Genomic DNA, 12,889 nt, shown 5'->3' with positions numbered 1-12,889 from the left:
AAGTCAAGCAGTACAGTTAAATCTATCACCATGTGAACAATCAAAACAGTAAACAAGACTATTTTACTATGGGTATGTAAATTAAACAGCCTTGTATAAGAATAAATCACTAATATATATATATATATATATATATATATATATATATATATATATATATATATATATATATATATATCAGATTAATGGTTATGTATATATACACACACGTTTTTAAAATGTGAGTTGAACAGACAGATGGGAGATATACTGCATATCTAGTTTACAGCGACATGCTCTAAAAACGAATCGACTCTCTGAATCTTTGGACTCAATTAAATGGCACTCAATCAAAAACATGGTCGGGAATCGATGAGCTGATACTTTACGCTGATGTTGATTATTTAATTAATTTAATACGTCATCGAGAACAGTTTCACATTTGTAATCGATTTAATCAATGTAGATTGTCGACTTTGAAGCTTCTGGAACCGGTTCCACTGGATGATCTCGATTCAGCTCATATCCGCCATCGTGAAACGTATTACGTAGAAATCGATTCCCAGCACGCGGAGTCGGCTCCGTAATTTCGGTTAATCTTGATTGCGCATGCGCACAATTTGTTCACGCACGCGCGTTGCTAATCCTGCTAGAAATTCACAATATTTTACACCAACTGGCCGCCGGTGGACAGCAAATCGGCTAAAGGTAGTTTTATCATCTGGCCCAAATAAAATGGGTCTGAAGATATTTGTTACGTGTGTACAAACGGTTAAATACTAAATACTTTGGCTTAATCTAGTATGTTAGGTTAAAAAAAGGGTTCTGGTTCTAGTTAGCTTTACATGCTAACGTTAGCAACTAGCTAACAGTGTTTTACCTGAAGACGCTTTGTTATTATCGTTGTGTAATTAGAACATAAAGTCTTCATGAATTTACACTAATAATGTGTAAGTTTTGATCATCATCATCATCATTAATAATAATAATAATAATAATAATAATAATAATAAACCCTGATTCTGTTTATATTCACTAATTAAACCTTGTATTAATTGTAACCTTATTGTTTTACTTCCTGTTTATTAACCAATGGCTTAAGCCTGTGGCCTCAGCAGGAGTGTGTTAACTTTCTCTGTTCGTGTGTGTGTGTGTGTCAGTTTTCTTTACACATAATATGGGTCACTTATGATTGTGAAGACGTGGCCAAAGGGCAGGAATAATTCAGTGAATGTGGATAATTGTGAAGGACCTAATCCTGGAAAAGACTAGTTTAGCTGAATAATACTGTATTCTGTTTATTCTAGACTTAACACATCTGTATTATTTCCCCTACTTAAGCATGGCAGATGGAGAGGGTTTTGTGGTGCGAGTGAGAGGATTGCCTTGGTCCTGTTCAGCAGATGAAGTCCAGAGATTCTTCTCGGGTAAAAAGAACCTCGAAAACCTCACGTTGCCGACGATTAGCGTTTCACTTTCGGCCGAAGTTAAACGTCCTGCCTAACTTTTTTTATTGCAGAATGTAAGATCGCAAACAACGGCACAAGCATACACTTCACCTACACGAGGGAAGGGCGGCCGAGCGGAGAAGCGTTCGTGGAGTTCGAAAGTGAGGAAGATCTGAAGATTGCTGTAAAGAAGGACAGAGAAACCATGGGACACCGTTATGTAGAAGGTGAGGTTTGGGGGGAATGAAAGGTGAAATCGTTTGCGAGTGATCTGACCAGTTACTGAGCGATTGGTGTATTGTTTCAGTCTTCAAATCCAATAACGTGGAGATGGACTGGGTCTTAAAGCACACCGGTCCTAACTGTCCAGACACGGCAGGGGACGGACTGGTCAGGCTTCGGGGGCTGCCCTTTGGCTGCAGCAAAGAGGAGATTGTGCAGTTTTTTGCAGGTATGTCAACCACCACTTAGGTTTTTTTTATCCCATACCTCATCAATCACAAACTCTCAGTGTATAAGTCAATGTTTCAGAATGCTTCTAGGCTATGATTTTTGTGACCTTACGCTAACTGTAATATATAGAAAGCCATAAAACAAAGTTATTTTTATATTATCATCTCGTAAGTGAACGGTTGCTTGTATACTCATATTAAATTCTTTGCATGTTAAGGAGTCATAGGGTGTTTTTCCACTGCACACTCATAAACAAGACCTGGCTCCCAAAAAAAAAGGTCCCAACAGAACAGGTTACTCTGCATCATCATTGTTCAGTTTCAGGCAAAGTGTCTGTCCCTGATAAAAGATACGCACAACAATCAAGTGTAAAATTTTATTTTTGCTTGCAGTCAAAATATATGATGGAACAGAAATAAGGCAGGGTCCCATTTAGCAAGTTGGATACGAACAGATTTATATGCAAGTAACTTGTTGTTCTGAAAAAATCCTGTAAATTCGACAGTGTGCTGGTGTTTTCACTACTCCTGGTCCTGATCATGTCTAAACTTTTGCATAAGACTAACTAATGTAAATCTTGACTTAATCGATTACAAATCAGATCATTTGTAGTACTGAAGTTGTGTTTCTGGAATATACTATGGAGTTTAAATTGAGTATTTTTTATATTAAAATTGTTTGGCAGACTCCCTGCTCCAGATCTGCTAGCTCCTGGAGTTCCTGCTGGTATCAGACTTTTTAGCAGGAACGTTTTACTTGCTACAAGATGGAAAAAATTAAACAAATATTTAAATCTCTAATAAAAAAAAAAATACATATATAAGCTACCTATAATTGTGCAGTGGAAAACAACCCACAGATATCTTCTGGGTACCTGATGATACTTTCTCATGCCATAATACTTTCATTTATATAAAGTTATCAGACCTAGTACATTTGCACCCCATCTAGTATTTCCATGTAACCTCATTTCTTATGTAGAAAAGTTCCCTTAGAAAACTATAAATCTTTGTCAATGGGCTTGTGATTTAATATGTCCCCCACTGGGGTTATCTGTCCTTGGGTTGAAGGGTTGGAAATCGTGCCAAATGGGATAACATTGCCGGTGGACTTCCAGGGGAGGAGTACGGGGGAGGCCTTCGTGCAGTTTGCTTCACAGGATATAGCTGAAAAGGCTCTAAAGAAACACAAGGAAAGAATAGGGCACAGGTGGGGATGGTTGGTTGGTTGGCTGGCTAAGTTGCTTTTCTTATGGTGTTCACCTCTCAACAATTATATGCACTGCAGAAATGGCAAGACCTTCTCTCAAACATTAACAACCACACAGCTTTTTAAGATGAGGCCCAGTTCTAACGAAGGCACACTGTTTGTGCTCATGTTTCTTAGCATCAGTGCTGAGTGAGTCATCGAATCAACTCGTGAATCATTAGTTACTCATTTTATATCCGTTTTCACACGCGTAGCGTTTATCCTAATTTGAGCAAGAAAAAGATTCACGTTTTCTAACAGTTTAGAAGACAAACAACTGGACTGAGAATCGAGTGAATCAAATGCTGTGAAAAAAAATTATTCATTGATAAGTCACAAAAAGAGCCAAAGGACAGAGTTGCACTGCTACAGAAATTGTGTGTTTTGTAAAAACATGTTCTTTACTTTTGTTAATGTTTAACAGATTTTGAGATTCCCAAATGTCTGTAAATTACCTGTTGTGAGGCAGAAAGCACCACAAACCTTAAGCAAGCCGTTACACACAAGCACAGTGTATGTTACTCTGAAGGATTCTGATGACTAGGATATTCACTCAGCACTAAGTTTGATGCTGTAGGGATTTCTCACCAAAAAAAAAAAGCACTACATGAGGACCCGGTAACACAGGTAATACCGAATCAGACATGACGGACTGAAGTCTACCTTTCTACCATGTTCTCTGTACTCTGTGTAACCTTTTGCATAATTAAGTATAAATAAAATTGTATATCAGCAACGATAGTATTAGAAATAAAAAGTGGCCATAAGAAAAGCTGAATGAGGGTTTGACTGAGAAGTTTCCATTTAATTTTCACAATCACTAAGCGGAGTCATTGCCAGTTATTCAGTGCTGCAGTTCTTAGGGTTTATTATTTCCTGTGCACGCAGCAATGCTCTGTATTCACAGGACTGTGTACTGCGGGTCCAATGGTGTGCTTTGGCTCTCATAGGTATATAGAGATTTTCAAGAGCAGCCGTGCAGAGGTGCGTACGCACTACGAGCCGCAGAGGAAGTTGATGGGAATGCAGAGGCCGGGACCCTACGACCGCCCGGGCGGCCGTGGTTACAACAGCATGAGCCGCGGGGTCTCGTTCGAGCGCGTTCGCCGTGGAGGATACGGAGGAGGTGCGTACAGCCTGGACGCGAAGCTTTTAAAACCGATTGTTATTAAGGCGCAATTTTGTTATCTTTCAAAGCAAAACAAAACTTCTATAATTATTCCTCTAGACTAGTGTAAGGTTTCAGAAAAACACCGACTCCACAGATCATGCCGTTTCTGTTCAGCACGTCCCTACTCTTATCTCTCGCCTCAGATAGCCGTTACGGAGACGGCGGCTCCTCTTTTCAGAGCACAACTGGTCACTGTGTGCATATGAGAGGCCTTCCGTACAGAGCCACAGAAACTGACATCTACAACGTGAGTTCCCGTTTTACACTTCATCCTGTGTCTTAGATGTTTAACATAAAGTGTCATGTTTCTACTAACGAATTAAATGTCTACTTGTTAATATTATAATAATAAAAATATGAATATAGATCTAAGCCACTTTAAGTGCTACGTATCTTTATTCCACATGTAGTTTTTCTCTCCGTTGAACCCGGTGCGTGTGCACATGGAGATCGGACCCGACGGGAGAGTCACGGGCGAAGCCGACGTAGAGTTCGCTACGCACGAAGACGCCGTGGCCGCCATGTCAAAGGACAAAGCCAACATGCGTATGTACAGGAATTTTTGTAAAAAAAAAAAAAGAAATTATTGAAAATTTTTGAATGGGTTTAAATATTACTGCACAAGCACTAAATAAATGGAAAGAAGGAAACACAATCATAGTGTACTCGTTTTTTTAACATTTAAAAAATCGACGATAAGCCAATTGACATGAATTTGCAATGATTGACGCTTTTAGTGCAGCTAGTTTTGAACTTTGATATAAAACGGCAACCCTGTAGGCTCCGCCCACTTATGCCTTTTCACATTAGTAATCAACTTTCTTGTTTTGAAAATGTTGCGATCTCCCTTTTGAATAACAGATACGACCCGAGTCTCTTGTAAGGATTCTAATATTACGGCCACCCACCAAAATTATCCTTGTGTTTTGACTTTCAGAGCATCGTTACGTCGAACTGTTCCTGAACTCGACAGCAGGGGGCGGCAGCGGCGGATACGGAGGTCAGATGATGGGAGCAATGGGTTAGTCTCTAGCATGGGTTTTATTTTTTTGCCAATGTTGGTTAAGGTAACGAGTCATACGGTAGCTTTAACTCACACCGGCTTTGCACGTACCCGTCCCACAGGAAACCAGTCATCCTACGGACACGGCGGTCAGCAGATGAGCTCTGGATATAGCAGCGGTTACAGCAACCAGAGCAGCATGGGAGGATACGGTGATTACAGTGAGTGTCAGCTCTGCTTCACACACACTCTTACATCATCCTCTATAAACACCAACAAAGCTTCATGCTCTGTTATTTTATGATTTTTCAGCACACACTGTTGGCTTATAGGTGAAAAACCTGGAAAGTGATGGAGATAATAAATTTGCATGTAGTTGAATATGTAAATATGGACAATTACGTATTCCTGGAAAATATTCGGAATGAGATGATATTATTTTACCTTTTAGTTGTTGGCTACATTGGCTACAGTACAGAACTAATGAAGTGTACTGAATGTATTTTAACCAGCATCTTTCACACGAAAGGCTACATTATGTCTACGGCCCTGATGTGCATAATAAGAACGTCTGTGTCAAGCGACGCAGACAGACATTAACACCTGGTGACATGTTATGAAGCGATAGTGCGATGATCTGTCAGTCAGTCCTCCAGGATGCTTTGACATTCATGATGCCACAAGCATTAATGTTAGATACGTTTCTGTAACTAAAATTAATGTTTGTCTCTTTGAGTCCTGTTAACGTGTGTTAATGTGTGTGGGAGTGAGATCTCGCAGGTCCTAACGTGTGTATTTGTCTCTCCTGTCAGGTAATCAGGGCGGAATGGGGAGTAGTTACTACGGCGGGGGAAGCCGTGGCTCGATGGGGATGAACGGCTTGAACAGCAGCATGGGAGGAGGCTGGGGAATGTAACTACACCCTGCTCCGACCATCACAGAACTTCACAGTTTAACCTTTCTCCATGATTTCATTTACTTTCTCAGTGCGACCTCCTTCTTTTTTTTTTCTTTTACCTTACCAAGTGAAAACTTTTGTCCGGTTCGGATTATTACAGTTTTTGTTTATTTTTATCGGATTATTACTTGTTTTTGTATTAAAAGAGAAGTACATTTCTGGATGTCTCTTTAGCAACGGAAACGTTGCCCGTCAGTCGAAATGTATTTAATTGCACAAATACGACCAGGTTTCTCTCCTGAATGTTCGGACCGGGGAGAGATTCTGGATTCCAGCGAGAAGCAGAAAATGCCGTACTATCGTAAAGCCTGTTTGCAGAATTCCAGAGGGAGGTGTAAGTGTAACTATAATGTTAAATAGATGCATGCAGTGATAGTGTTTTGATAGTGTGCTCCTTTCTCTCTCTCTCTCTCTCTCTCTCTCTCTCTCTCTCTCTCTCTCTCTTTCTCTCTAACTGTAATTGTTTTGTAGCGTGACACGACGAACGGATCGAAGTCCGGTTTTCATTTTTTGCAAAGACGAGCTGATATTTTTTGCCGCGGATGTGTTTAAAATCTGTATCGTTCTATGAACGTGTGGCTGAACTTGAACTTTTGTCTCTGTTTATAAAGTGTTAGGTCAGTGTTAATCACTTACAGTCGTCTTTCGATCGCACTTTATATTTCTTTTATTATTTGGATGTTACATGACTTTGTTAGTTTTCAACAAACGGGGAAAAAAAAAGGTTATGCATTGCGTTATTTATCGAGCTCATTAAAGTCACGGACCCAAATCATACACTTTAACCGACTAGCAATAAAATAATTGATAACGATCAGAAAACCTATGTCTAATCCACCCTGACTGAATAGAGGCATCGCTTATTGCACGGAAAATGTATATCCGTGATTTTATGAAGCCGCAAAGGACGCTCGATTTTTTTTCCTTTTTTTTTTATCCCTCAGGAATAACATAATCTTCATTGCTCAACATTTTGAAGTTGTTGTTGTTGTGGCTATTCAATGCTAATAGAACGGTGTTTTACAAAATAAATAAGGCACAAAAATGTTTATATGGTAGAAAACGCAGTGATTAAAATGAGAGAACAGCAGTGAATGATTACAACTAAATCTTCTGATGGTTATATGAGTCAACATTTAGCAGTGTAGTGAAGTGTCCAGGTCTTGGCTTCGGATGACTTTAGCACCTCAGCGGCCACAGGACGTCACCAGTCTCACTGCTCTGGTGTGATTTTGCTCCACTCTTCTCTCATTCACAGTTCGGTGACTGTAGTGGGGGTTTTTTGGCCATAACTTCGTCACCAAGGTTTTTTCCAGAGGTTTCTATTCAATGTTTTCAGCTCCAAGGACCTACTTTACCTGTTTTGCTGTGTGACACAGGGCATTATCATATTACCATGCATAAACATTACTGGCTGATTGGGTGATAAAAGCAGGGAAGGAAGCGCATATTGTTAAAGAAGGGTCTGATCATCATTTACATTCAGTCTGCCATGTAGCTCCCGCTGCAGAAAACATCCCCCAAACCACAACACGTCCCTCTCCACCTTTGCACACGATGGGTTCAGTCTGATGGGCATAATGGACCCAAATAAATTAACCTTGCTTTCATCATTAAGGTGAACATTGGACCATTTCTGCTCTGTACAAAAAATGCTCCTCAGCAAAGGTTAGTCTTACTGTTAGATTCTTTCTGCTAATGAGAGGTTTGGTCACTTCAGAGTGGGCTTTCGGTCCAAATTCTCTTATGACGAGACGGATCCTTCCTCTGATCAATCCCAGCAGCAGTGTTGAACCCGTTGCCTATCCATATTCTCAGCATTATCCTGTCCTCTCTTATGTTTGTCTTTCGTGGACGACCGGGCTTCTTGGGGGACTCCAATGACTTTGTGACGTCGTAAAGATGCTATATTCTAGAAATCACCGATTTGGAACGACCGACTTCTCTCGCTATGGCTGAAATTGTCATCCCTTTGGCCTTCATCTGGACAACCTGCTGCCGGAGGGTTTCAGTCACTAGGCTGCCAGTAAAATAAAAAGGTTTGTCAGATAATTATAGAAATTAGCACCAGTTTAACACCAACAACCGGGAGGGATCGGAAAGTATTCTCTAATTTTGATCAGTGTTCTTTTTTTATTCCATGCATCAAAATATATGTAGCTTTAAAAAACCTGCTGTTTTACTTCTGTTTAGATCATTTCAAATAGGACCAAGCAGGTTGTTAGCTCTTTCTAGAAAGTAACAGAAAACTGGCTACAATTAATAATCCATAGACTACATATTATTTGTTCATATATCTGTGTATCAAATGTTAGCTGAACTGAACTGAATTAAATATACTAGATTTGCAAAGGTTTCAGACACCTTCAGATGGCTTTCTGCGTACGCTTGTGCACGTGTCGATCAGATGTAACGTGCAAAATGACACCCGCAAAACTCCGTTAAAGGTCGGCCGAAAGCCAGAAGTGGAAGTTATTTCAAATCGCTTGTATGTCAGTAAAAATGAATGACTTTTTCTGTAATAGATTTTTGGTAACAATAAAGATAAGTTAGAAATTGTTCATAAGCTGAGCCATTTGTTTACGGCTCTGAGTGACAGAATTTCTTGTATGTCTTATGGGTTGTTTGTGTTGGCTTGATTTCATTATAAAAAAATTATGGCAATTTTATTTATATACATAGATTTAAAAAAAAAAAAAATCAAAATCACATCCCCAGCTAGTTCACTAGTCGCCAACTATTTTGCGAAAAAAAAAAGGAAATAATTAATTCATGACAATCTTATACACTGAACCGGTATGAGGATGTGATTTTGATAAAGTCTCCAAAGTTCTTTTCCAAGTCATTCTGGGGAACGGCGTCTGTTCGCAGCCTTAATCGTAATAAAAAATAAGCAGTATAAACTCCACAGAACTTTCCAGATATCAAAGTGCGTTACTCCAATGCCTTTATATGACCTGAAGACGATCGGGTCGATGTTTACGTCAGATAGTTTTCTTGTACATAAACGTCCGCACGCCCAGGAGCAGGAGAAAGGAAAATATGAATGTTCATTTTATTTTAACTTACAGGATTTCTTGTGTAAACGCTCGTCAGAAATGATTGAATAATAACCAGTTGGTGTACAGCTCGATAAACAAAACCCAGCATCTGTATTGTCTTTATTCCACCAAATGCTCTGATCAAAGACGTTTTCTGTAGCAGTTTTCTGTGAGAACTTTAGCAGTCGTGGCCTAATGGTTAGAGTGTCTGACTCCTAACCCTAAGGTTGTGGGTTCGAGTCTCGGGCCGGCCATGACTGAGGTGCCCTTGAGCAAGGCACCGAAACCCCCGTGTGTGTGTGTGTGCACTTTGGATGGGTTAAACGCAGAGAACGAATACTCTATCATTTGTTGCTTGTGTTTAAATTCACCTCAACCGAACTCAGAAACATTATTATAGCTTTATTATTTTTCCAAAATTTTATTTATTTATTTGTATTATTATCGCACACAGCAGGCAGTGTTTCAAATCTTACTCAACACAGCTTTAAGAAAAGCATTTATTTTTTAAATTCTTATTCCCTATAATGGCATTTAGAAAAAGAGCACAAACGACTGAACCTGAAACACGTCTCTTGTGAGCAAAAGATGATTGTGAAACGTGTTTAATTTTTTACTTGTTAAAATTTTTTCTCCCTAAAATGGAGATTATCAGCAAGAGAGAAAAATACATTGGTCCGTTAGCGTTAGTATCGACGTGTGTTTCATTTTACTGTATTAGTCCCCTTAAAAAAAACTATCACATTCTCCCTGTAGAAGAAATTACAAAATGGTTTTGCATATAATTCGTTAATGACATAATAATCACATGCTGGCTAAAAAAAGGTTTCAGGCGTAACAGAGCCCCTGCGTATGTATTAATCCGAAAAGCCTCGAAATATCAGCGTGTGATTGGTCACGTTCGGTGTTTTTTATAGACGCGTAGGAGTGTCAGGAACCGCTGGAGCTTCTCTGGAGCAGGAGGGAGTGACAGACGTCGCAGACGCGCACCGGTTTGGGGTACGACGGAAGAGCCAGCTCGTTACCGGAACAGCTGTTGCAGTAAATGTCTCCGCAGTTCCTACAGTGGTGCTGAAAAGACGACATAAGACAGGAGTCAGATGTGGAAGAGCGAAACGGATCCAGACGAGAACGAGGACTCACTTTTCGGCGAGAAATGGAGAATTCCTTTCGGCACTGCTTACACTGTGTGGCTTCGTCGTCTTTCAGCCAAGCTTGACCCTGGATGTGGACGTTTAAAAAAAAAAAAAACACGACAGGTCACTGTGACGAGAACATGACGAGGAAGACGAGCGTGTGAAACTACATCTACGTCTCACGGCATTGAATGGAATCTCCAGCAGCTTAAAGTTTTGGCTGCAAGATTTTAATCTTATTAACGTGACTAAATTTCCTTCAGCTTTTCTACCTTCGACCAATTTGATCACTGTGTGTGTGTGTGTGTGTGTGTGTGTAAACCCCAATCTCTCCACCGTCGACCTTTAAATGATCCGCATACCTTTAATGCTTTATTGACTTCTTTAAAGTCCTCCATCTTCAGTTTGGACCTGGAGACATGAACAGCGTGTACGTGACCCAGTATGATCACCAGAATGAGAACTATAAATACAGTCTGATGTGTCCGGTCTTACTGGCTGAGGTGAAGGCCCATCTCCTGCAGCGCCTGCTCCTGCTCCACACACACCTGCTGCAGCTGTTTCTTCTCCTCCTGCAGGTTCAGCATTTCCTGTTCCGACACATTTCACGTAGAGCTCACAGACAAATACATAAGGCTATAACCTACAGACGTGGTCTTATAGGAAAATAATCATCAATGATGCTACAGCTGCACTTGGCATTACGTGATGAGTTTTATAAGATTGTGTAAAAGGAAACCCAGACAGCAGTGTGTGTGTGTGTGTGTGTGTGTGAGAGAGAGAGAGACACTGACCATCTGAAGACCTTGCAGCTGTTGCAGCTGTGTTCGCAGTTCAGTGCTGTTGTCCTGCTCACGCTGCAGATCTCTCTGCAGACTCTGCCTCTGCTCCTTCTCCCTGCTTAGCTCCGCCTCCAGCTTCGCCCTGTGGCGCGCACACACACACGGACGGACACACACGCACACACGGACACACACATACGGAGACGGACACACAAACATACATACGGACACACACGGACACACCCCCGGACACGGACACACACCCGGACACAGACACACACCCGGACACAGACACACACAATCACACCCACACACACGGACACACACCCGGACACGGACACATACAGTCACACACACACACACACACCCACACACACGGACACACCCACACACACGGACACACCCACACACATATATAATTAGCAAAATACACAAGGTTAAACTCGTGTCTATACGAGTTGTTACAGTTTATTTTTCCACCTTTATACATAAACAGTCTTGTGGTACCTCAGCGTGTCGAGGTCAGCGAGGCGCTTCTGTAGCTCCTCCACTCTCCCTTTCATTTCTGAACACAGCTCTTTCTGACTCTCCTCGGTGTTCTTCCTTCCACTTTCAGACTTCTGTAACCTGCAGTGTCCCAACAGACATGTCACTCAAAACACCGTCTTCCTGGATCGGCCAAAACGGCCTAGATAATTTACATGTTCTAATGAATTAGTGACTCGAACTATACCTCTGTTCCAGCTCTTTCATTGTTGTTTCCATCTCCTTCATCTTCTCCTCCAGGCCCACAGCTGCCTCTTCTTTCTTCTGCATCATGCTGTTGGCATCCTTCAGAGGGAATGAGAGAGTGGGAGAGAGAGAGACAGAGAGAGACAGAGAGAGAGAGAGCCAGAGAGAGACAGAAAGAGAGAGAGAGACAAAGAGAGAGCCAGAGAGAAAGAGCCAGAGAGAGACAAAGAGAGAGAGACAAAGAGAGAAAGAGACAAAGAGAGAGCCAGAGAGAAAGACAAACAGTGAGAGAGCCAGAGACAGACAGAGAGAGAGAGACAAAGACCAAGAGAGAGAGAGCGCCAGAGAGAGACAGACAGAGAGACAGAGAGAGAGAGAGAGACAAAGAGAGAGAGCCAGAGAGAGAGAGACAAAGAGTGAGAGAGCCAGAGACAGACAGAGAGACAGATACCAAGAGAGAGAAAGACAGACAGACAGAGAGAGAGAGACAGACAGAGAGAGAGACAGAGAGAGACAGAAAGAGAGAGAGACAGACAGAGAGAGCGAACGAGAGATCTCCCATTACACTTATTTCTAGATGAACTAAGAACATCTGTCAAGAGTGAGACAATTTCACATTTGATATAAGTAAAAATAGAAAAATCTGAAAATACATTCAAAATAATCGAATACACAGAAATAGTAATTATATTTGATTATATTCACCCAGAACACACACCTGTGCTTTGTTGAACATCTGCAGGTTGAGAGATTTGACCTGCTCCAGTTGTTGTCGCAGAGCCGCCAGCGTGTCGTGTTTCTCGTGAATGTCCTTCTCTAACAGCTTCATGGCGACTTCCATCTCCTGCTTCAGCCCCACCTGCAGCTCCAGCTCCTTCTGCAGCTCCTGAGCGACCAACAGCTGAATCAGGACAACTTGCTCAATGCCTTTTATTAAA

At 41.2% G+C, this 12,889-nt stretch overlaps 2 protein-coding genes across 7 annotated transcripts in view; one reads left to right on the top strand and one right to left on the bottom strand.

The window, feature by feature from the left end:
- Nucleotides 1–531: 531 nt before the first annotated feature.
- hnrnph1 (heterogeneous nuclear ribonucleoprotein H1) lies at nucleotides 532–6,892 on the top strand. Of its 5 annotated transcripts, none has more exons than XM_027152009.2 (11): nucleotides 532–687; nucleotides 1,321–1,406; nucleotides 1,499–1,654; nucleotides 1,735–1,878; nucleotides 2,951–3,089; nucleotides 4,079–4,254; nucleotides 4,443–4,546; nucleotides 4,710–4,845; nucleotides 5,237–5,299; nucleotides 5,425–5,523; nucleotides 6,115–6,892. In XM_027152009.2, exons 2-11 carry the CDS (start codon nucleotides 1,322–1,324, stop codon nucleotides 6,216–6,218), a joined length of 1,206 nt encoding a protein of 401 aa, XP_027007810.1. In that variant the 5' UTR covers nucleotides 532–687; nucleotide 1,321; the 3' UTR covers nucleotides 6,219–6,892. The 5 variants fall into 5 exon arrangements, with proteins under 5 accessions (XP_027007810.1, XP_027007812.1, XP_027007809.1 ...); XM_027152011.2 differs by having other exon boundaries at nucleotides 6,111–6,244; XM_027152008.2 differs by having other exon boundaries at nucleotides 533–687; nucleotides 5,237–5,320.
- A 2,798-nt stretch (nucleotides 6,893–9,690) lies between these two features.
- rufy1 (RUN and FYVE domain containing 1) overlaps nucleotides 9,691–12,889 on the bottom strand; it is a 13,753-nt gene continuing 10,554 nt past the window's right edge. Inside the window, exons 10-17 of one of the 2 annotated variants that reach the window (XM_027152007.2) lie at nucleotides 12,670–12,837; nucleotides 11,953–12,050; nucleotides 11,727–11,846; nucleotides 11,232–11,361; nucleotides 10,933–11,027; nucleotides 10,800–10,848; nucleotides 10,445–10,522; nucleotides 9,691–10,372 (exon numbers count right to left, since the gene is read on the bottom strand). In XM_027152007.2, the coding sequence (XP_027007808.2) occupies nucleotides 10,232–10,372; nucleotides 10,445–10,522; nucleotides 10,800–10,848; nucleotides 10,933–11,027; nucleotides 11,232–11,361; nucleotides 11,727–11,846; nucleotides 11,953–12,050; nucleotides 12,670–12,837 (879 nt within the window). In that variant the 3' untranslated portion in view covers nucleotides 9,691–10,231. Of the gene's footprint in view, nucleotides 10,523–10,799; nucleotides 10,849–10,932; nucleotides 11,028–11,231; nucleotides 11,362–11,726; nucleotides 11,847–11,952; nucleotides 12,051–12,669; nucleotides 12,838–12,889 lie in introns of both variants that reach the window. The other variant, XM_027152006.2, reaches the window with a different exon arrangement.

The sequence above is a fragment of the Tachysurus fulvidraco genome, chromosome 17, assembly GCF_022655615.1.
Source record: "Tachysurus fulvidraco isolate hzauxx_2018 chromosome 17, HZAU_PFXX_2.0, whole genome shotgun sequence".
NCBI lineage: Eukaryota > Metazoa > Chordata > Actinopteri > Siluriformes > Bagridae > Tachysurus > Tachysurus fulvidraco.
Note: the sequence above shows the minus strand (reverse complement) of the source record. Positions and strands in the feature narration are given on the sequence as shown.

Coding starts and splice junctions, on each gene's coding strand:
- hnrnph1 (XM_027152008.2), top strand. CDS start 1,322: ATGGCAGATGGAGAGGGTTTTGTGGTGCGAGTGAGAGGATTGCCTTGG. Junction 1,407..1,498: donor AGTCCAGAGATTCTTCTCGG/GTAAAAAGAACC, acceptor TTTTTATTGCAG/AATGTAAGATCGCAAACAAC. Junction 1,655..1,734: donor GGGACACCGTTATGTAGAAG/GTGAGGTTTGGG, acceptor GTATTGTTTCAG/TCTTCAAATCCAATAACGTG.